The sequence below is a fragment of the Protomyctophum bolini genome (genome assembly GCF_963924005.1).
Source record: "Protomyctophum bolini genome assembly, chromosome: 12".
NCBI classification, from domain to species: Eukaryota; Metazoa; Chordata; class Actinopteri; order Myctophiformes; family Myctophidae; genus Protomyctophum; species Protomyctophum bolini.
In genome coordinates this window covers 42,931,788-42,956,247 of record NC_137873.1, presented here as the reverse complement: position 1 = coordinate 42,956,247, position 24,460 = coordinate 42,931,788, and the positions used below count along the sequence as shown (strand labels likewise).

The 24,460-nt window shown below is 41.6% G+C and overlaps 3 protein-coding genes across 3 annotated transcripts in view; 2 read left to right on the top strand and 1 right to left on the bottom strand.

The window, feature by feature from the left end:
* Positions 1–24,460, bottom strand: part of LOC308325184 (uncharacterized protein) — a gene marked incomplete at its 5' end in the record, with an annotated part of 279,818 nt that overhangs the window by 45,141 nt on the left and 210,217 nt on the right. The gene's annotated exons all lie outside the window — the stretch shown is intronic.
* LOC308325364 (chemokine XC receptor 1-like) lies at positions 2,827–3,945 on the top strand (the record flags this gene model as incomplete). Its single annotated transcript, XM_080777848.1, has 1 exon — positions 2,827–3,945. Exon 1 carries the CDS (start codon positions 2,887–2,889, stop codon positions 3,943–3,945), a length of 1,059 nt encoding a protein of 352 aa, XP_080633974.1. The 5' UTR covers positions 2,827–2,886.
* LOC308325363 (C-C chemokine receptor type 8-like) lies at positions 12,598–14,085 on the top strand (the record flags this gene model as incomplete). Its single annotated transcript, XM_080777847.1, has 2 exons — positions 12,598–12,661; positions 13,017–14,085. The coding sequence occupies exon 2, from the start codon at positions 13,060–13,062 to the stop codon at positions 14,083–14,085; it is 1,026 nt and encodes a 341-aa protein (XP_080633973.1). The 5' UTR covers positions 12,598–12,661; positions 13,017–13,059.

Here is a 24,460-nt window from a genome sequence, read left to right as displayed (position 1 = left end):
ATGTCAGAACAGGAAGGATGGGCGGGTGGGGCAGGCGTGCAGATAGAGAGGGGGGGGGGGGGGGGGGTCGACACACTCAGTTTCATGAGGAGGGGGGATTATTATCCCCTGCAAATAAAAAAGCCATGTACCGTTGCTGCATGTTGTGCTTTGCTGTGTTGGCAGTGTTTTGCCGTGAAAAACGTAAAAAAACGCGCCCCAAATATGTCCCGCGGCCCAGTTATAAAATGCTAGACTGCGCCCCTCATGGGGTGGGGTAGGATCAACAACATATTATTATGCAGCAGATCTAGTCTTCTCCATGTATGGTTATACAATACATACATGTGTCACTCACGAGGCACCATATATGGACCTCTAAGGGTCTTCACGTGATGTCACGAGGCGTGACCATATTATGGAGACGTGATGTCACGAGGCATGTCCATATATGGAGGCGTGGGTGGGTGACGGACGGACGGACGGACAGACAGACAGGAGATGTGGGAATCTGCCTTTTATAAGCATTTGCAGCATCCACCCGGTGTGTTTATTTGTAATGTGTGCGTGTGTGTGTGCGTGCGTTGGGCTCCACCCTGGGTGGCTCTCTGCCCTAGGTCAGGTCCGTTTCCTCTTGCTGGTGCTCCTCCTCCAGCCCTTTACCTTGTGCTGCTGCTGCTCTGCTTTTATTATGCTCTGCTCACTGTGATTATGTTTCACTATACAATTATGTAGCTATGGAGGACAAAGTACTCACATTTCCACTGTTTGAGGGCTTTTGTCCTCTGCACTTCTTCTCACTTCTCATATTTGCCAGGAGAAATGAGGTCATATTTATATACTGTATGCGCCTCAAATATGACATCAATTCGTGGCAACACAAATAAATATTAACTGCCATTGACAATGAAGGGAAAATGTACGTCATATGCTGTAGCCGAGCAAATAAGCTAACCAATCACATATAAGTTCAGTTGTTCATGAGATGATGTATGATGATGTATAATGATGGAGAGCGCCCCTGCACTTCACACCCACAGGGGTGTGATTTTTAATTGGCACACACCAAAAAACGAACTTCCTTTATGTATTTACTATTTGTATGTCTCTAACCTATAATGACAAATACCGTGTTACACATGTGTAGCCCTCTGCTGTCTCCCCCGGTCAGGGCCGGTTCTAGGCATAGGCGAACTAGGCGGTCGCCTAGGGCCTCAACCACTGAGGGGGCCTCGTCACAGGGAGAAGATTTCTTTTTCTTCATGTATCCCTTACATGGGCTACTGGCCACATGTGGCCCCCACCTAGCTTCTTAATTTTGATCTCAAAGTGCACCAGATTGAAGCATTTTCATGGCAAATTTACAATTTTTATCCGGCGTGGCAAAGCAGGAGGGGGGGGGGCTCTGTATAATATGTTGCCTAGGGCCTCAAAAGGCCTAGAACCGGCACTGATGGTCGGGGGGGTAGGACCAAGGGATTTGGGATTAGTTTATAAACATTTTGGTATTTGTTTATAAACATTTGTGATTTGTTTATAAACATTTGTGATTTGTTTATAAACATTTGTGATTTGTTTATAAACATTTGTGATTTATTTATAAACATTTTGGGATTTGTTTATAAACATTTGGGATTTGTTTACAAACATTTGGGATTTGTTTATAAACATTTGGGATTTGTAAGTCTCATGGGGGGGGGTAGGACCACTACCAGTCTCATGGTCGGGGGGGTAGGACCAAGGGATTTGGGATTTGTTTATAAACATTTTGGTATTTGTTTATAAACATTTGGTATTTGTTTATAAACATTTGGTATTTGTTTATAAACATTTGTGATTTGTTTATAAACATTTGTGATTTGTTTATAAACATTTGTGATTTGTTTATAAACATTTTGGGCTCTGTATAATATGTTGCCTAGGGCCTCAAAAGGCCTAGAACCGGCACTGCCCCCGGTCCAGAGGGACAGTGGTTAAGATGTTGGGACTTTCACGCGGGAGGCCCCGAGTTCGAATCCCGGGCGTTACATCGGTACCGTGACCCGGATGGGGTTTCCCCGTGGGAGGTCAAAAGGGAGGTGAGTGTAGCAGTGCGGCTCAGAGCCTCTGCCTGATGTCCAGAGAGATATCCCTTTGGTCTAGTGGTTATTAAGATGTTGGACTTTCACGCGGGAGGCCCCGAGTTCGAATCCCGGGCGTTACATCGGTACCGTGACCCGGATGGGGTTTCCCCGTGGGAGGTCAAAAGGGAGGTGAGTGTAGCAGTGCGGCTCAGAGCCTCTGCCTGATGTCCAGAGAGATATCCCTTTGGTCTAGTGGTTATTAAGATGTTGGACTTTCACGCGGGAGGCCCCGAGTTCGAATCCCGGGCGTTACACATGCATCATCCAACTTGGACTTGTCTTATAGTATGCTGTACTTCAAGTTGGACAGAGAATATGCTGTGTAGGCTACTACTAATTTAGTTACAAAATGTTTTGATTCTGAGAATGAATAGTCAAGACATATCGGTACATAATAATTATGGCAGAAAACCAAAGCCCTGCACAGTTAAGGCTGTGTGCATCAAAGGCTTATAGGACATTCATTGTGTTTACCTCACACGAGGTATTTCTCTCAAATGATGTTCAGTATAGGCTAATATTCAGGAAGTGTTCTTTACCTAATTCCTATTTTCTGTTCACCTTTTCTGTCACATGCACATAAAACAAGGCATTGTTCAAAAGGTACTTCTGGAACTTGTGTCCACAACCCAGGTATCTCGGCTATCTATGATTGAGGTAAGCATTAAGCGAACATTCTGTGAAATATGATTACTTTTGTTTCCCATGTTATATATTTGCTTCCTCAACTGCTGTTTTTTCAATTATTCTAAACCGATATATTTCTCTCTCTCCCTGAAGGAACATGGAGGAACAAAATATGTTCACAACCACCATGCCATATGATTATGACTATGATTATGAAGACGAGCTGTGTAACAAGACAGACGTGGTCCATTTTGGAGCCATATTCAACACGTCATTCTTTTCCGTCGTGGTGGCCCTCAGCTTGTTTGGCAACATTCTGGTCGTGGTGATCCTGGCCAAGTACGAGAACATCAAATCTCTCATCAACGTGTTCACCCTGAACCTGGCCGTCTCAGACCTCGTCTTCACCGTTTGCCTGCCCTTCTGGGCCTACGACCAGGTGAACGGATGGACGTTAGGGGAGACGGCCTGCAAAGCGGTCAACTTTGTCTTCTACGTGGGCTTCTATAGCAGCGGTATCCTCGTCATCATGATGACCATCCATCGCTACGTTGCCGTCGCCTGGCCGCTGTCCAACCTCGTGTCCGACACCACGGGCTTCTACGGCGTCCTGGCGACTATCGTCATCTGGACTGTGAGCCCGGTGCTGGCCTCGCCCGCTGTCATCTTCTACAAAGTAATGGAACAAGATCTTAGAATGTATTGCGATTATGAAGATCATTATTGGAAGCTATGGGGAACTTATCAACAAAATGTCCTCTTCGTGCTGACTTTTCTGATCGTCTGTTTTTGCTACACACAGATATTGTGCAGGCTGTACCGAACAAAGGCTCAAAGGAGAAGGCACAAAACTTTATATCTAATTTTTACACTGGTGGTGGTTTTCTTTGTGGGCTGGGCACCGTACAATATCGTTATTTTCCTGAGATCCATATCTCGTCACCCACAACCCGCTGTGGACTCGGCGACGATGTCCAAAACCTGCGAAAGCTACAGCAAACCACTCGATTATGCTTTCTACGTCAGCCGGTTCCTTGCTTTCTCTCACTGTTGCCTGAACCCCGTGTTCTATGTGTTTGTGGGGGTTAAATTCCAAAGCCACATGAAGAGGATGTTGAAAGGTTGGGCCCGGCGCCGTAGAAGCAGCATCCCTAGGCGAAGCACCCGTCTGGGGACTATAACATCCCTCACTAGTGGAGAGGAGTTCTCATTCTAGGGACTATAACATCCCTCACTAGTGGAGAGGAGTTCTCATTCTAGCTCAGTGCTTTTCAAACGTCTTTGCTTAAGATATACCAATGTAGTCCATGCAGTAATACTGTAATTTGACCTCAAACTAATTGCCAAAAAAAAAAAAAACTCTGCTGATTTTGTATCTTCAATATATCCCGAATAACATAAAAAAAGTTGCCTGGAATTGTTTGAGGGGAAATGCCTGTACAGTATGGCCACCGTTTTTAGCCCAAGGAGTGTTTTTATGCAAAACTAATGCTTGGAATGGATTCAGCATCATTAAAACCCCCTAGTTTGACATGTCACATGCTACTTAAAGCAAAAGGAAATCTAGAAAATATTTGCCTTACTGCATTTTCAACACTTTCCCCTCAGAAACTTCCAGGCAACTTTATTTTCTGTTATTCAGGATATAGTGAAGAGACAAAATATTTTGTGCAATTAGTTTGAGCTTGATCCTGTATTTTCCATACATAGATTTCCTGTACAAATAAGTAGGTACGTCATACTCTCAAGGAACAACACTTTTATTCATAGTGAAGATCTACAAGCTCAAAACACACACACACACACACACACACACACACACACACACACACACACACACACACACACACACACACACACACACACGTATTTAAATATGTATGCATAAACATGCTGTATATGTGTGTAAGGAACAGGAACTAATACGAGTGAATTACCGTCACTGAGCCTTATCTGACACACACAGTCACTCTGTGGTTGTGTGTGTGTGTGTGTGTGTGTGTGTGTGTGTGTGTGTGTGTGTGTGTGTGTGTGTGTGTGTGTGTGTGTGTGTGTGTGTGTGTGTGTGTGTGTGTGCGCGCGTGCGTGCGTGCGTGCGTGCGAACACAGAGTGTATTAATTCCAGAGAAGATGCTGACAATATTCTTTGGTCAGAGACGAGTAAAATGTTGTGAAAGTCACGTCAGCCATATGTTATATTAGATTACAGTTGAAGTATTGTATAATTAGTTAAAGCCTCTATGTTAGCTTTTTATGCATGGGTCCAATATAATGTTGTACAATCTGTATGATGTAGTGTACATTAAACATAACTTATACAAGTGGGGGATTGTTGCATTCTCTTCTCCCTGCTGTTCCAGTGAGACATTTAGATCATGACACGAATTTTGACCTGATGGTCAAGATTCAATATCCCCTGAGCAAGCAGGCAGGCTCTATTATTTCAATGGTAAAGATTTCAGCACAGTTCTAGTGCAGTATACTTTGTATACAGTTCTAGTGCAGTATACTTTGTATACAGTTCTAGTGCAGTATACTTTGTATACAGTTCTAGTGCAGTATACTTTGTATACAGTTCTAGTGCAGTATACTTTGTACACAGTTCTAGTGCAGTATACTTTGTATACAGTTCTAGTGCAGTATACTTTGTATACAGTTCTAGTTCAGTATACTTTGTATACAGTTCTAGTTCAGTATACTTTGTATACAGTTCTAGTGCAGTATACTTTGTATACAGTTCTAGTTCAGTATACTTTGTATACAGTTCTAGTGCAGTATACTTTGTATACAGTTCTAGTTCAGTATACTTTGTATACAGTTCTAGTGCAGTATACTTTGTATACAGTTCTAGTTCAGTATACTTTGTATACAGTTCTAGTGCAGTATACTTTGTATACAGTTCTAGTTCAGTATACTTTGTATACAGTTCTAGTGCAGTATACTTTGTATACAGTTCTAGTTCAGTATACTTTGTATACAGTTCTAGTGCAGTATACTTTGTATACAGTTCTAGTTCAGTATACTTTGTATACAGTTCTAGTTCAGTATACTTTGTATACAGTTCTAGTGCAGTATACTTTGTATACAGTTCTAGTGCAGTATACTTTGTATACAGTTCTAGTTCAGTATACTTTGTATACAGTTCTAGTTCAGTATACTTTGTACACAGTTCTAGTGCAGTATACTTTGTATACAGTTCTAGTTCAGTATACTTTGTATACAGTTCTAGTGCAGTATACTTTGTATACAGTTCTAGTGCAGTATACTTTGTATACAGTTCTAGTGCAGTATACTTTGTATACAGTTCTAGTTCAGTATACTTTGTATACAGTTCTAGTTCAGTATACTTTGTATACAGTTCTAGTGCAGTATACTTTGTATACAGTTCTAGTTCAGTATACTTTGTATACAGTTCTAGTGCAGTATACTTTGTATACAGTTCTAGTGCAGTATACTTTGTATACAGTTCTAGTTCAGTATACTTTGTATACAGTTCTAGTTCAGTATACTTTGTACACAGTTCTAGTGCAGTATACTTTGTATACAGTTCTAGTGCAGTATACTTTGTATACAGTTCTAGTGCAGTATACTTTGTATACAGTTCTAGTTCAGTATACTTTGTATACAGTTCTAGTGCAGTATACTTTGTATACAGTTCTAGTGCAGTATACTTTGTATACAGTTCTAGTGCAGTATACTTTGTATACAGTTCTAGTGCAGTATACTTTGTATACAGTTCTAGTGCAGTATACTTTGTATACAGTTCTAGTGCAGTATACTTTGTATACAGTTCTAGTGCAGTATACTTTGTATACAGTTCTAGTTCAGTATACTTTGTATACAGTTCTAGTTCAGTATACTTTGTATACAGTTCTAGTGCAGTATACTTTGTATACAGTTCTAGTGCAGTATACTTTGTATACAGTTCTAGTGCAGTATACTTTGTATACAGTTCTAGTTCAGTATACTTTGTATACAGTTCTAGTGCAGTATACTTTGTATACAGTTCTAGTGCAGTATACTTTGTATACAGTTCTAGTTCAGTATACTTTGTATACAGTTCTAGTGCAGTATACTTTGTATACAGTTCTAGTGCAGTATACTTTGTACACAGTTCTAGTGCAGTATACTTTGTATACAGTTCTAGTGCAGTATACTTTGTATACAGTTCTAGTGCAGTATACTTTGTATACAGTTCTAGTGCAGTATACTTTGTATACAGTTCTAGTGCAGTATACTTTGTATACAGTTCTAGTGCAGTATACTTTGTATACAGTTCTAGTGCAGTATACTTGTATACAGTTCTAGTGCAGTATACTTTGTATACAGTTCTAGTGCAGTATACTTTGTATACAGTTCTAGTGCAGTATACTTTGTATACAGTTCTAGTGCAGTATACTTTGTATACAGTTCTAGTGCAGTATATCTATATATATCTATATATATCTATGAGACGTGACAAATAAAACCTTCTTGATTCTCTTGATTCAATCAAGAGCACTTTTTGTCAGCACTTTTAATTAATAATTAGTAATAATTCATTTTAATGCCATTTGGTGAAATACTTAAATTATGTTTTCTTACAAACCATACAAAGCTGCACAAACTCACACAGTAAAACATACTCTGGGAACATTCAAACCTTTCACATGATTTAACCATAATAGTAATCCTACTTTGAACGAATCTCGGACTAATAGTGCAGGCTTCGTATAGCCTACGTGTGGCATGTGGAATGGAGATTGGTTGAACTGTGGCAGACATGTAGTGGCACAAACACACAGGACTTAATGACAAGAGGAAGACACAGATATTGCGTAACGTCCAATACTTCAACAAAGTCTTGCTTCACTTCATGCATATCAATCTGAATGTTCCAATGTACGTGTTCCAATTTCCCTGTGTTCACGCTTGTATTTAGATTTTGCCAGCTGGCTAACGCTGGCACATTTACAGACATGTTGACTAATGCATGTCGTCATCTTCGTGCATAAATAAAATAAATTCAATAAATTATGAAACAAGCCCATTTGAATCATTGTGGTTTAACGTCTTCTTTTGTGTATCATCAGATGGCCAACTCAGCACAGTGGTTTAACTGATGCAAAGTTCATTATCATTTTTATGAGGCCTATATTTTAATATTCTGATATTTTATTCAATGGCAGAATCATTAAGGAGAATACCACTCATTTTCAACATTTTACTATGTCATTTATTATACCTTTGAGCTGTTGTGTGGAAATAATAAAAAAAAGTCCCCCCCATTCTGGTTTCCAGTGGAGTGCACAGACATTTAGAGGGGCAGGTGCTCACGTGAAAAAGGGCACCTTGTGGAACCGGCCGGTTGCCTTAATAGTGTGAGATTTATAGATTTTGGGGCATAATAAATTATAAGCTTTTTTTTTAATCAAGAATTGATCAATGTCATCATGGTCCACAAATAGAAAATAGAAGTAAAACTCCTTGGACTGAGACTTAAGAAAATATTTTTTTACTTTATTTCATCATGCTCAAAGTGCAATTAAAAAGCAAAAGTTTCGGTCCTAAGACCTTTGTCAGTGCTATGATAGCACTGATTAAAAAGCAAACATTTCGGTCCAAAGACCTTTGTCAGTGCTATGATAGCACTGATCAAAAAGCAAACATTTCGGTCCAAAGACCTTTGTCAGTGCTATGATAGCACTGATTAAAAAGCAAACATTTCGGTCCAAAGACCTTTGTCAGTGCTATGATAGCACTGATTAAAAAGCAAAAGTTTCGGTCCAAAGACCTTCATCAGTGCTATGATAGCACTGATTAAAAAGCAAACATTTCGGTCCAAAGACCTTTGTCAGTGCTATGATAGCACTGATTAAAAAGCAAAAGTTTCGGTCCAAAGACCTTCATCAGTGCTATGATAGCACTGATTAAAAAGCAAACATTTCGGTCCAAAGACCTTTGTCAGTGCTATGATAGCACTGATTAAAAAGCAAACATTTCGGTCCAAAGACCTTTGTCAGTGCTATGATAGCACTGATTAATACTTGCTCTTTCTCAGTCCTACGTATACATACGTGAACACATTTCTCTCTCCAAGAACAAGCAGTGCATATTCTAAGACACATTGCCCTGAAAGGAAGTCTGTCTTTAGGTTCTGCTGAAGAGTCAGACAGAGTTGCACTGAGTAACAGGCACAAGGTAAGGGATGTCTTGATTGTTATAGAAAAAGCTAATTCGCGATTATTTTCTATTTATTTTAATGTGGAGTAATATACGTACATTCTTGTGTTTGATCTCTAAATGGAAAACGTGTTTTTGGGACCGTCTTAACATAATTCTATTCCATTTCTTACAAACCAATGTGAGCAAAACCATATAGATATTTATGTTAATGTAGCAAACCCTTTTGTTTACATTGTCACTGACTGGGTCTCTCAGTCTGAGTATATTTTTTGTTTTCACTTTGGATGGTTATTGGAAGTTATTTTTAATTAAAAACAATATATAAAAATATATATCTGATTAGCTGGAAACTGTGTCCTCTTTCAGGGTTAACATCCTATGATCCTCAAAACCTCTCAACTTGAAAAGAATGGATAACTTCACCACAGGGCCTCTGTACACCGCCAACTACACCAACGGTTCCATAGAATGGATAGACGACGATGACGATTACTCAATAAGACTCTTCTCCGCCATTAGCTATAGCCTAGTCTTTTGCATTAGTCTTCCCAGCAATAGCTTCCTCCTGTGGGTTCTTCTTCTTCGAGAAAGAGGCAAGAGGTCACCGCCTGACTGTGTGCTTCTGCAGCTTGTAATCTCCGACCTCTTCTTGACCGTGACTCTGCCATTTTGGGCGTCTTACCAACTCCATGGCTGGAGCTTTGGAGGGGACTGGGGCTGTAAAATGATGAGCGGCCTCTTCACCTTGGGGATCGACGCTTACATGCTGCTGCTCACCGCCATGACCCTGGACCGATATGTGGCTGTGGTCCACGCTGCCTCTCCGTTCGCACATGTGGGCCGCAGGGCGCTCTGGGTGCGTTGGGCTAGCGTCGCCATATGGCTGGTCTGTGTCGCTGTAAGCATCTGGGACGCTTGTCACTATAAGACTGAACATGACGATTATTCTGATGTTTTTCGATGTGAAGACGACCCACCCCGACTGCTGTACTCCTTCCTCCACATCGGCCTCTTCTGTCTCCTGCCTTTCGCCGTCGTCCTTTTCTGCTACTTCCACATATTCATGACCGTCAGGCGGTGCGCAATGAAAGGACAGCAGCAGGCTGTAAAACTGATTGCGGCAATAACCGTTGTGTTTTTAGTTTGCTGGGTACCGTACAACGTCGTGCTCTTTTTGGATACCCTGGTAATGCTGGACGTGGAGTCGCTGAAGACAAGCGACGCGTTGTTTTACGCGTACTACGTCACCCACACGCTGGCGTACTGCCACTGCTGCCTCAACCCGCTGTTCCACGTGTTCGGAGCGGGGAAGTTCCGGAAGCATCTCCCTCTGTCGGGCGTCGCCTCGTGCCGAAGAGGAGAGAGCAGCAGGCAGACTCTCAGTTCTACGACAAACAGCCAAGGACACCCTGCCGTCTCCCAGCAGACCTGCGCGTAATTGTTATGGTTAAATAACTCGTGTGTGTGTGTGTGTGTGTGTGTGTGTGTGTGTGTGTGTGTGTGTGTGTGTGTGTGTGTGTGTATTGTGTATACTAGTCCTTACCCGTTGTATGGACTATTGCCCCCCATAAATATATTTAATTGCTCTTCATTTTAACTTGTATAATATATTTGTGTTTTTGTGAATAAAAACAGCACTATAACATGAAAGTATTTGTATAAATGAGTGGTAGGGAAATGTTTTCATGGCAAGTACTGTAAAATGTACACTTATTAGCCCGCAGACCCCCATTTGAAAAGCATGAAAGACCCCAGTTTGACATGCAGCACAGACAGTATGGAGTTATAATGTAGCTGGGGACATGGGGGAACTCCCCCCATGCATTACCCGTAAACTATGATGTATCTCATTCACACACACACACACACACACACACACACACACACACACACACACAAAGTGCGTTCACACACACGTGCGTTGCGAAAGTACAGTAGCTACACGCACGTGCATGCTACATACACACACACACACACACACACAAACACGCACGTGCGTTGCGAAAGTACACGCACACACCACACGCACGTTGCGAAAGTACACACACACACACACACACACACACACACACACACACACACACACACACACACACACACACACACACACACACACACACACACACACACACACACACACACACACACACACACACACACACACGTGCGTTGCGAAAGTAGCTGGAAGGAATTGTTTACCTGGGCTGGCGGAAGGAAACTTAAGCTGTGTGTGTATGGACCCATACGTGCATGCGTGTCTGTGTGTGTGCGTGCGTGTGTGTGTGTGAATCACATATTAATGACAGTAAAATGTTGGAAATGAGTGGTATTCCCCTCTAAGATAAAGCTTTCAATACTGAACCTTTAATTAAGGTGGTTTAGTGAAACTTTTACATCTGTTAGGATTGCAGGGCTTATAGACTCTCAGCCATGTTGCACGAAATGCCAAGAAATATTTCAAGCTGATTCAAAGGTTTATTGTTTATATTACTATATTGCTATAGTGATCATAAAGTTATAGTAAAGTGTATAGGAGCTTCTGAACTAGGGGGCAGAGTCAAGTGAAGGGTCACTTCCGTGAGATTATTACTGATTAAATAACTTAAACGCAAGGTTTTCAGTCTAATGTCATCCACAACAGGCAGTTTGGTTTCAATAATGAAGCCATTAGCAGGCAGACTGAACCTGCCTGTCACTGAGTGTTAGCGTATAATATTGCCTTCGTAAGGCATGGTGACTTCAATTTAGTAGCCAAAAGAGGGATTTCATTTATTTAAAAAAAAAACAAACAAAAAAAACAGAGCTGGGAATTTCTAACAAGAGACGAGAGTGCCTTGTTAAGCTGCTGGAGTGTATTAATGACAGAGCAGCATTTTGTTGACCTGTGGAATGCACAAGTATGCACAAGAAATAGAAGAGGGAGGGGGAGATATTGCATCATGTCTCATATTTCAGAAAAGGTACACTCTGATGCATGCGATCTACAATGAATCATCCATGCCAGTGTTCCTATAATGTTCCCGTTCCAATTTTCATGTTCATGTCTGTTTAACATTTAAATGCAATTTGCCAGCTGGCAAAAAAATAACTGGCATAATTTACAGATGGTGATTAATGCATGTTGTCCATAGAAATAAAGAAAATGAAATTAAGAAATTATGAAACGAGCACATTTCAAATGAATGAAATACTTTAACACAAATTCCCAAACCTTTTTAGCTGACCCATGCACAACCAAGCAATTAAGTTAAGTCTGTGGGACCCATTTGAATTGGGCCAATTCATTAACATTTGTATATGCTTCCTTTTTATATTATTATAAAAATAAATACATATACAAGTAAAGAACCATTAGAAGATTCTAAGAGAAAGTTCTAAGAATGTTTATAGATGGTTAGTTAGAACCTTTACAGCTCCTGTTAGGAGTATCAGCTGTTAGACTCTCTTCTTCTGTGATTCATATTTTTTCTAAGCCGACTTATCATCAATGCCAAGAAATATTTGAAGCTGATCCAAAGTGTATATTGCCAGATGGGATCATACAGTCTACTCTATACAGTAAAATACAGGAACATTTGAACCAGGGGCCAGAGTCAAGTGAAGTGTCACTTCCTTGCTCTTTCTCAGTCCTACGTATACATACGTGAACACAGTTCTCTCTCCAAGAACAAGCAGTGCATATTTTAAAACACATTGCCCTGAAAGGACGTCTGTCTTTAGGTTCTGCTGAAGAGTCAGACAGAGTTGCACTGAGTAACAGGCACAAGGTAAGGGATGTCTTGATTGTTATAGAAAAAGCTAATTTGCGATTCTTTTCTATTTCTTTTAATGTGGAGTAATATACGTACATTCTTGTGTTTGATCTCTAAATGGAAAACGTGTTTTTGGGACCGTCTTAACATAATTCTATTCAATTTTTTACAAACCAATGTGAGCAAAACCATATATATATATATTTATGTTAATGTAGCAATCCCTTTTGTTTACATTGTCACTGATTGGGTCTCTCAGTCTGAGTATATTTTTTGTTTTCACTTTGGATGGTTATTGGAAGTTATTTTTAATTAAAAACAATATATAAAAATATATATCTGATTAGCTGGAAACTGTGTCCTCTTTCAGGGTTAACGTCCTATGATCCTCAAAACCTCTCAACTTGAAAAGAATGGATAACTTCACCACAGAGCCTCTGTACACCGCCAACTACACCAACGGTTCCATAGAGGGGATAGACGACGATGACGATTACTCAATAAGACTCTTCTCCGCCATTAGCTATAGCCTAGTCTTTTGCATTAGTCTGCCCAGCAATAGCTTCCTCCTGTGGGTTCTTCTTCTTCGAGAGAGAGGCAAGAGGACACCGCCTGACTGTGTGCTTCTGCAGCTTGTAATCTCCGACCTCTTCTTGACAGTGACTCTGCCATTTTGGGCGTCTTACCAACTCCATGGCTGGAGCTTTGGAGGGGACTGGGGCTGTAAAATGATGAGCGGCCTCTTCACCTTGGGGTTCGACGCTTACATGCTGCTGCTCACCGCCATGACCCTGGACCGATATGTGGCTGTGGTCCACGCTGCCTCTCCGTCGGCACAGGGCCGCAGGGCGCTCTGGGTGCGTTGGGCTAGCGTCGCCATATGGCTGGTCTGTGTCGCTGTAAGCATCTGGGACGCTTGTCACTATAAGACTGAACGTGACGATGATTCTGGTCTTGTTCTATGTGAAGACGACCCACCCCGACTGCTGTACTCCTTCCTCCACATCGGCCTCTTCTGTCTCCTGCCTTTCGCCGTCGTCTTTTTCTGCTACTTCCACATATTCATGACCGTCAGGCGGTGCGCAATGAAAGGACAGCAGCAGGCTGTAAAACTGATTGCGGCAATAACCGTTGTGTTTTTAGTTTGCTGGGTACCGTACAACGTCGTGCTCTTTCTGAAAACCCTGGTAATGCTGGACGTGGAGTCGCTGAAGACAAGTGACGCGTTGTTTTACGCGTACTACCTCACCCACACGCTGGCGTACTGCCACTGCTGCCTCAACCCGCTGTTCCACGTGTTCGGAGCGGGGAAGTTCCGGAAGCATCTCCCTCTGTCGGGCGTCGCCTCGTGCCGAAGAGGAGAGAGCAGCAGGCAGGCTCTCAGTTCTACCACAAACAGCCAAGGACACCCTGCCGTCTCCCAGCAGACCTGCGCGTAATTGTTATGGTTAAATAACTCGTGTGTGTGTGTGTGTGTGTGTGTGTGTGTGTGTGTGTATTGTGTATACTAGTCCTTACCCGTTGTATGGACTATTGCCCCCCATAAATATATTTAATTGCTCTTCATTTTAACTTGTATAATATGTTTGTGTTTTGTTTTTTTTTGTGAATAACAACAGCACTATAACATGAAAGTATTTGTATAAATGCGTGGTAGGGAAATGTTTTCATGGCAAGGACTGTAAAATGTACACTTATTAGCCCGCAGACCCCCATTTGAAAAGCATGAAAGACCCCAGTTTGACATGCAGCACAGACAGTATGGAATTATAATGTAGCTGGGGACATGGGGGAACTCCCCCCATGCATTACCCGTAAACTATGATGTATCTCATTCACACACACACACACACACACACGTGCGTTCACACACACGTGCGTTGCGAAAGTAGCTACACGCACATGCATGCTACATACACACACACACAAACACGCACGTGCGTTGCGAAAGTACACGCACACACCACACGTGCGTTGCGAAAGTACACGCACACACCACACGCGCGTTGTGAAAGTACACACATACACGCACACACACACATGCGTTGCGAAAGTAGCTGGAAGGAATTGTTTACCATGGGCTGGCGGAAGGAAACTTAAGCTGTGTGTGTATGGACCCACGCACCCGTGCGTTGCGAAAGTAGTTGCGACGGGTGAAAGAAAGTGTGTCGTGCTGTGTAGTGTGTACTGTGTGCCACTGTTTCTTGTGTGTTGCGGCGGCAGCTGTGTGTGTGTGTGTGCCGTGGCGGCGGCGGCGGCAAATTGTATAGGGCACTCTTTGTTGTGTTGCGGCGGTAGCTAGAGGAAGCATGCCAGTGGGGTAACAGTGAGAACGGTGGCCTGTGATGCAGGTGTCGCTAAGGGGCGGAGGTGTGTGAGGGTGCGAGGTTGCGCGTTCAAGTCGGCGTTTTAATTCACTAATAAATTCATTATTAATCATTAATGTGTCAAATCGAAGAAAGGTCTTCGTTAAGACCTCCATATTATTATGGTCAATGCCTGTGGGAGTGATTGTTGCAGGCAGTGAGGAGCTACGGCAGTCACAGTGACACACAGACACACAGACATTGGCTGAATTATAGTATGATGATATGATATGATGATGATGATGATGATGACATAATGTGTATATTCCTGCACTATACCTGCATCCAGTGATCTTGGTACATAGAAATTGATCTATTGAAGATTCTGACTTTCAAATGTACATAATCTTTGTTTTGATTGTATTGTGCTTTGGCAATGTAAACGTATGTTTTCTCATGCCAATAAAGCCCTTTGAATTGAAGTGTGTGCGTGTGTGTGTGTGTGTGTGTGTGTGTGTGTGTGTGTGTGTGCGTGCGGGTGTGCGTGCGTGCGTGCGTGCGTGTGTGTGTGTGTGTGTGTGTGTGTGTGTGTGTGTGTGCGTGTGGGTGTGCGTGTGGGTGTGCGTGCGTGCGTGTGTGTGTGTGAATCACATATTAATGACAGTAAAATGTTGGAAATGAGTGGTATTCCCCTCTAAGATAAAGCTTTCAATACTGAACCTTTAATTAAGGTGGTTTAGTGAAACTTTTACATCTGTTAGGATTGCAGGGCTTATAGACTCTCAGACTTGTTGCAAGAAATGCCAAGAAATGTAGGTTATTAAATAAGGTTTTATATTGCTAGTGATCATAAAGTTATAGTAAAGTGTATAGGAGCTTCTGAACTAGGGGGCAGAGTCAAGTGAAGGGTCACTTCCGTGAGATTATTACTGATTAAATAACTTAAACTCAAGGTTTTCAGTCTAATGTCATCCACAACAGGCAGTTTGGTTTCAATAATGAAGCCATTAGCAGGCAGACTGAACCTGCCTGTCACTGAGTTTTAGCGTATAATATTATATTATATTATATCTATATAATATTGCCTTCGTAAGGCATGGTGACTTCAATTTAGTAGCCAAAAGAGGGATTTCATTTATTTAAAAAAACGAAAACAAAAAAAACAGAGCTGGGCGTTTCTAACACGAGAGTGCCTTGTTAAGCTGCTGGAGTGTATTAATGACAGAGCAGCATTTTGTTGACCTGTGGAATGCACAAGTATGCACAAGAAATAGAAGAGGGAGGGGGAGATATTGCATCATGTCTCATATTTCAGAAAAGGTACACTCTGATGCATGCGATCTACAATGAATCATCCATGCCAGTGTTTCTAATGTTCGTGTTCCAATTTTCATGTTCATGTCTGTTTAACATTTAAATGCAATTTGCCAGCTGGAAAAAAAACAGGCATAATTTACAGATGGTGATAAATGCATGTTGTCCATAGAAATAAAGAAAATGAAATTAAGAAATTATGAAACGAGCACATTTCAAATGAATGAAATACTTTAACACAAATTCCCAAACCTTTTTAGCTGACCCATGCACAACCAAGCAATTAAGTTAAGTCTGTGGGACCCATTTGAATTGGGCCAATTCATTAACATTTGTATATGCTTCCTTTTTATATTATTATAAAAATAAATACATATATAAGTAAAGAACCATTAGAAGATTCTAAGAGAAAGTTCTAAGAATGTTTATAGATGGTTAGTTAGAACCTTTACAGCTCCTGTTAGGAGTATCAGCTTTTAGACTCTCTTCTTCTGTGATTCATATTTTTTCTAAGCCGACTTATCATCAATGCCAAGAAATATTTGAAGCTGATCCAAAGTGTATATTGCCAGATGGGATCATACAGTCTATACAGTAAAATACAGGAACATTTGAACCAGGGGCCAGAGTCAAGTGAAGTGTCACTTCCTTGCTCTTTCGCAATCCTACGTATACATACGTGAACACAGTTCTCTCTCCAAGAACAAGCAGTGCATATTTTAAAACACATTGCCCTGAAAGGACGTCTGTCTTTAGGTTCTGCTGAAGAGTCAGACAGAGTTGCACTGAGTAACAGGCACAAGGTAAGGGATGTCTTGATTGTTATAGAAAAAGCTAATTTGTGATTATTTTCTAATTCTTTTAATGTGGAGTAATATACGTACATTCTTGTGTTTGATCTCTAAATGAAAAACGTGTTTTTGGGACTGTCTTAACATAGTTATTTTTCTTTTTTTACAAACCAATGTGAGCAAAACCATATAGATATTTATGTTAATGTAGCAATCCCTTTTGTTTACATTGTCACTGATTGGGTCTCTCAGTCTGAGTATATGTTTTGTTTTCACTTTGGATGGTTATTGGAAGTTATTTTTAATTAAAAACAATATATAAAAATATATATCTGATTAGCTGGAAACTGTGTCCTCTTTCAGGGTTAACATCCTATGATCCTCAAAACCTCTCAACTTGAAAAGAATGGATAACTTCACCACAGAGCCTCTGAACACCGCCAACTATACCAACGGTTCCATAGAATGGATAGACGACGATGACGATTACTCAATAAGACTCTTCGCCGCCATTAGCTATAGCCTAATCTTTTGCATTAGTCTGCCCAGCAATAGCTTCCTCCTGTGGGTTCTTCTTTTTCGAGAAAGAGGCAAGAGGTCACCGCCTGACTGTGTGCTTCTGCAGCTTGTAATCTCCGACCTCTTCTTGACCGTGACTCTGCCATTTTGGGCGTCTTACCAACTCCATGGCTGGAGCTTTGGAGGGGACGGGGGCTGTAAAATGATGAGCTGCCTCTTCACCTTGGGGATCGACGCTTACATGCTGCTGCTCACCGTCATGACCCTGGACCGATATGTGGCTGTGGTCCACGCTGCCTCTCCGTTCGCACATGTGGGCCGCAGGGCGCTCTGGGTGCGTTGGGCTAGCGTCGCCATATGGCTGGTCTGTGTCGCTGTAAGCATCTGGGACGCTTGTCACTATAAGACTGAACATGACGATTATTCTGGTCTTGTTCTATGTGAAGACGACCCACCCCGACTGCTGTACTCCTTCCTCCACATAGGCCTCTTCTGTCTCCTGCCTTTCGCCGTCGTCTTTTTCTGCTACTTCCACATATTCATGACCGTCAGGCGGTGCGCAATGAAAGGACAGCAGCAGGCTGTAAAACTGATTGCGGCAATAACCGTTGTGTTTTTAGTTTGCTGGGTACCGTACAACGTCGTGCTCTTTCTGGATACCCTGGTAATGCTGGACGTGGAGTCGCTGAAGACAAGCGACGCGTTGTATTACGCGTACTACGTCACCCACACGCTGGCGTACTGCCACTGCTGCCTCAACCCGCTGTTCCACGTGTTCGGAGCGGGGAAGTTCCGGAAGCATCTCCCTCTGTCGGGCGTCGCCTCGTACCGAAGAGGAGAGAGCAGCAGGCAGACTCTCAGTTCTACGATAAACAGCCAACGACACCCTGCCGTCTCCCAGCAGACCTGCGCGTAATTGTTATCGTACTCATATGTATGTGTGTGTGTGTGTGTGTGTGTGTGTGTGTGTGTGTGTGTGTGTGTGTGAGAGTGTGTGTGCGCGGCAGCGAATAGGCAAAAAAGGCAAATAACCACAAAAAGACTGCAAAAGAACGCAAAAAACACAAAAGAAAAGCCCAAAAAGCCCACCAAAATGTCACCTGCGCATGTGCACGGGTCTGTGTGTGTGCTGTGCGACCGTGTGTGTGTGTGTGTGTGTGTGTGTGTGTGTGTGTGTGTATATAAACACACCTTATATGTATACGTACGGTATAATGTATGTCGCCATTGTCTTTTTTTTTTTTTCTTCTTTTTTCACTCAAATCCCATTAAATGTAATTTATTTCTTCCTAAGCCTGTCGAAGCAGCTGAATCCATTTGAGCACATGCAGGCCTGATGAGGGGTGGGGACAGAGGAGAGTGGAGAGGGACAGCTCAGTGGGGCCATAGTAGCAGCACTCATATCTGTCTCTCGGGGTAGATTAAGCTTAATTAACTAAACCATCCAGCACGCTTGGATGATTGGATCCATGTCAAGGGCAGAGCAGTCATGGGTGTACACACACACACACACACACACACACACACACACACACACACACACACACACACACACACACACACACACACACACACACACACACTTGCAGCCACTGGGACAACATTTTTTTGTAGGCACCCGTGTTGTGTGTGTGTAGTTTGTTTGTGTGATGCGCTGTGCTGTGTCGGTTGCGTGTGTGCTGTGTCGGTTGCGTGCGTTCGTGCGTGCGTGCGTGCGTTCGTGCGTGCGCAGGAGGGCTTGTTTATTCTGCCAACAGAGACCAGAGACCATCAACGTTTCCATGGAAAATAATATATACCGGTATGTCAGAAAGATGGCTGGTAAAACAAACACACAGAATGGAGAGGAGATCAAAGTATAGCCGCATCACACACTCAAGTATAAAGTACTGTATGCCCTCGTGAGGAAAGCACACTGCCTTCCTCAGGGCAAACCATGCCTGCCTAGACGTTGGCTCTATTATTTTCTTTTTATTGTTATCTCTCTCATCCGCTAGTAAAAATAATACTTTGGTACTTAAGCTATACAAGAGTTCTGCGGCACACAAACTGCTTGTACTGTATGTATAGATGTTCATAAACGAGAGCTTTCGGTTTCTGAGCCTGGCAGTTATGATTGTGACATTGTTGGTTTTTTATCTTTCTCTGTGTGCCTTGTATACTTCCTCTAACTCATGTTAAACCTGCAGAATCGGTTACTTGTAAAGTTGAGTCATCAATGTAATGAACTCACTTAACCCATTTAGACCTGAGGACGATTCTACAATTGTCTTCTAAATCCTGACAGTTTTCTTCAAGCACCGAATGTTTCTATGTCAGTCGTTCTCAAACATTTTCATGTCAAGGACCCCCAAAAATATATGTAATTGGACGCCGACCCCCCATGTGAAAATATGTTGTTCCAGGGACCCCCCCCAGAAGCAAAGATTTTAGTTAAAAACGTTCGCTCCGAAAGAATAAATATTCAATGATTTGCACCACATTTTCACGATTTTTCAAAAATAGCAGAGCTATACAAGCTCGTAGCACGGCACCGAGTGCCACGCTATGAGCTTGTAGATCTGCTATTTTTCAATAGCTAAGTATAACATAATGCTTAAAACACCAAAAGGGGTTCCTGTCCTGAATGCACTTAAAGGTGGAGTCATCATGGATGGACGTTGGTACAGAGTGACTTAACCCTCTAAGACCCAGCGTTGCTTTTTAGCAACAATTCTATTTTAATTAATTACTAAAAAAAAAAAAAATCAGTTCTTTTTTCACCTAAACGTCATCAGTGATGTTCATTGCAATGCCATTTCAATGCCATTGGTCATGATATTTGCATATAAACACCCCCCACAGAGGCTGAAATTCACACAAATTAAAAATGTCTGGACTCTCTTGAACATTTTTTAACCTAAGACTTTTGACCTTTACCCTAATAAAAGTAGGTAGAATAATTGTAATATATGTTTTTTTGTGATCATTAGAATGTCTAGAACATGTTTTATTCATTATTGTGAAAGATATCCCCCAAATGTAAATTATGAATTTATTATATTATTATATAATTATTATATAATTATTATACATTTTTCATCAAATTTTATTTTTTTATGTTTTTTAACATATTTTTTAGTCTTAGTCCTAGTAGTACAAAGTAGTAGTAAGGTTGAAATCTATTTTTTGCAAGTAGAAATTAATGCGGGTGTTAGGAGAGGGTTAGGTGGAGTCATCGTGGATGGACGTTGGTACAGAGTGACTTACCTCTTGGTGGACGAAGCAGCCAGTTGGCCTGTCTGTCTGCAGTGCTGTTTGAAGATCCAGATCCGGATCCACGGTTCCAGTTTTCTTCCTAATAAAAATAGAAAAATCAGTAAGAAGCACCGGGTTTTGGGATGTTCTATACAGTGACAGAATCAGCTTCGTTTGCGTTCGTTTATGGGCTAAAAGAGTAACCTTTTTGGTAAGCTGTTTTGGTGTAGCCCACCATGTTAATTAGCCATGGTAAGTAAATGGCGCAAGAACCTTTCGCCCTGAGTCGCCCTATATGGAGTTACAAACGTCATCATTGCAAGGTATTACACAACCCGAACCTCTACCAAAGTGTCCCAATTCAGCGAAGATTATCAAGATTGTGCACTTCATGGTGACAAGGTGTTTACAATGAAACCAATATTAGATAAGTCAGGCTGAAACCCCAAATAGTTGATAGAATACAAATTTCAGTGGATTATGTTATACAATTGGGTTGGGTATGCTAAATAAGTTAATATACCATAGGACAACATTTTTAGGAAAGTCTATAAGTTCTGGAAAGGCATCATTTTCAAGATGGAGTCCATGCACGATGGCTGCCGGGAGCTTAAAATACCAAATAATTATAACAAATGATACAAATAAATATTACAAAGGAAAAACAGAAAAACTAAAAAAAGAGGAGGCAGTCTATACAGCTACATATATATAGTCTTTTCAAAATAGTCAATTTATATCTCCACTTCCTTTAAAAAAAAATCATTTTCTCAGCAAATGATGTTGTTATTCAACCCTGTTTGTAGCCACAAGCAAAACAGCTGCTGTTGTTTTCTTGCTATAGTTGCCTCTGCTATACTAGCCTAGCCTGCATTGGCCCCAACAGCCACTCCCTGCTCATCTCTTCTCCTGCAGGGCAACTCTCCCTTTCACGTTGATGTCTTTCTTTAGCCCATTTAGACCTGATCTGAGGACGATTCTACAAATGTCTTCTAAATCCTGACTGTTTTCTATATCATTCAGTGGTGCTAAATATGTCATGTCGAGGACCCCAAAAATTATATGTAATTGGCCACGACCCCCATCTGAAAATATGTTGTTGCTATATAGGGATTAGGGACCCCCCATGAAGAAAAGATGAGTTTAAAACATTCGCTCTGAAAGAATATATATTCAAGATATGTTTGCCACATTTTCACGATTTTTCAAAAATAGCAAGCTCGTCTACAAGCTTGTGAGCTTGTAGATCTGCTATTTGTCACTAGCTAAAGTAAAACATAATTATTGCTTAAAACACCAAAAGGGGTTCCCGCCCAGAATGAGTTAATTCCACTTATCAGTAACGATAATTACTCCAGCCATATGTGAATCTAATTGATGTGTCGCAAATCTGTAAATGCGTGTCTTTTTTATTTATTTTTGCGAGCAGCGCTAATAAAGTCTTATCGCGTGTTAATCTGGGCTGCCAGGGAAACGCGTGCAAATCAATTAAGCGTGTCATTCCGTGTCATTGCAAAGAACAACGCGCGTGTTTTAGAATGCAAACATCATGGGCAGACTACACATGACTTAACCCATTCTGACCGGGAACCCATTTCGGTGTTGGCATCATGTTATGCTTTAGCTATTGAAAAATAGCAGATCTACAAGCTCATAGCGCGCCACCGAGTGGCGCGCTACGAGCTTGTAGGTCTGCTATTTTTGAAAAATCGAAGAACGACTGACATTTTCAGTATCTGATCTCAGGTCAGAATAGGTTAATCAGACCAGTGTGTGTCCGGTGGAAACCTCGTATGAATCTGATCTCAGGTCAGAATGGGTTAAACATCATGGGCAGACTACATGACTTAAATCTGCATAGCTAGAACATTTGAGTGAAATATGGACACCCATAGTCAACTCAACAAAATGTGTCATGGTATAAATTCACCATATTGTTATAGCAATATACGTACGTATAGGCCTAGCTATACATTAGGCAAATTATTATGCATGCATGAAAGCACACACGTGCACACACGCACGCGCGCACACGCACGCACGCACACACACACACACACACACACACACACTGATTGATTGATTGTTTAACAAGTTTGCAAAAGAGAGCACATGCAGGGTACTGATGAAATATACAGTTCAAATATATGTGAGTGTCAAATCGAGTGGCGACTTTAAGTGAGTTTAACGTTGTTTACGAGTGAGTTTAAGGTTGTTTAACGTTTAATGCAATCATCAGATATAGGACTTTTCTGTTTTTATGGATTCATGCATCGTCGAGGCCAGAAAGTCGTTTTTTTGCCACTCAGTATATAGGCGTTCCCGCATAACTTCCGGGTATGATGATGATGATGTCATGATGATGTCATGATGATGTCATGATGATGTCATGCACATACCCTGTGTGTCTGTTTCTGAGGCGTTTTAAACCCCCTCCAAAAAAATACTATATTTATTGGCTTGTTTCCATTGGGGTTCTTCACTCAATTCATTGGATTCGAAGATGAAGATTAGCCTATATGCATGAATGAAAGCACACACACACACACACACACACACACACACACACACACATATATTAATTTTATTCTGCTAATCATTCCACGCAGGAAACAAAGGATACAATGTATATTTTCCAGATGGTCTGCAAGTTGCCCCCTGCAATTCCGTATTCTTCCACTAGAGGGGACTGCAGGTGCATTGGGATACGCTGTGTTCGCTCACTTTCAGTCACCAGACGGGACAGCTATAAATATAGGGCCTTCTCAATCAGCTCAGCTCAGCCATGTTATAAATTGGCGCACAAAGATATAATAATATAATACTGTACATATATCTAGACAAACCAACGGAAAAGGGAATATTTTTTATGTTATGTCTTTATAGCGAGGAATGTATTGACAATATTATATTTCACACATTGTTGTTTGCAGAACACAGCAGGCAGACCCCCGCCGCCTGCAGCAGCAGCAGCAGAATGCATTATGTCACTTTTTTTCCTGATCACTGTCACAGAATTATTGGGTCATCCTCCTCTATTTACCTGCTGTTGGTGGATCGAGAGAGGAGAGCACCACGCGGTAATTAACCCATTCTGAACGGGAACCCGTTTTGGTGTTGGCATCATGTTATGCTTTAGCTATTGAAAAATAGCAGATCTACAAGCTCATAGCGCGCCACCGAGTGGCGCGCTACGAGCTTGTAGGTCTGCTATTTTTGAAAAATCGAAGAACGACTGACATTTTCAGAATCTGATCTCAGGTCAGAATGGGTTAATCAGACCAGTGTGTGTCCCAGTGGAAACCTCGTATGAATCTGATCTCAGGTCAGAATGGGTTAACAGGAATAGGAAATTAATTAACAAATCAAACATCTGGCAAAATGTGACTGAGGCCTAGCCGCCTATACCGTGTGTATCGGCTGCCTCTTCTAAAGCTTAGCCAGTTTATCAAACTCTCCGTTCGGGTGATCCTTATCCCATTCTGACCTGAGATCAGATTCATACGAGGTTTCCACTGTGGACACACACTGGGTCTGATGAACCCATTCTGACCCGAGATCAGATTCTAAAAAAAGGTCAGTCGTTCTTCGATTTTTCAAAAAATAGCAGACCTACAAGCTCGTAGCGCGCCACTCGGTGGCGCGCT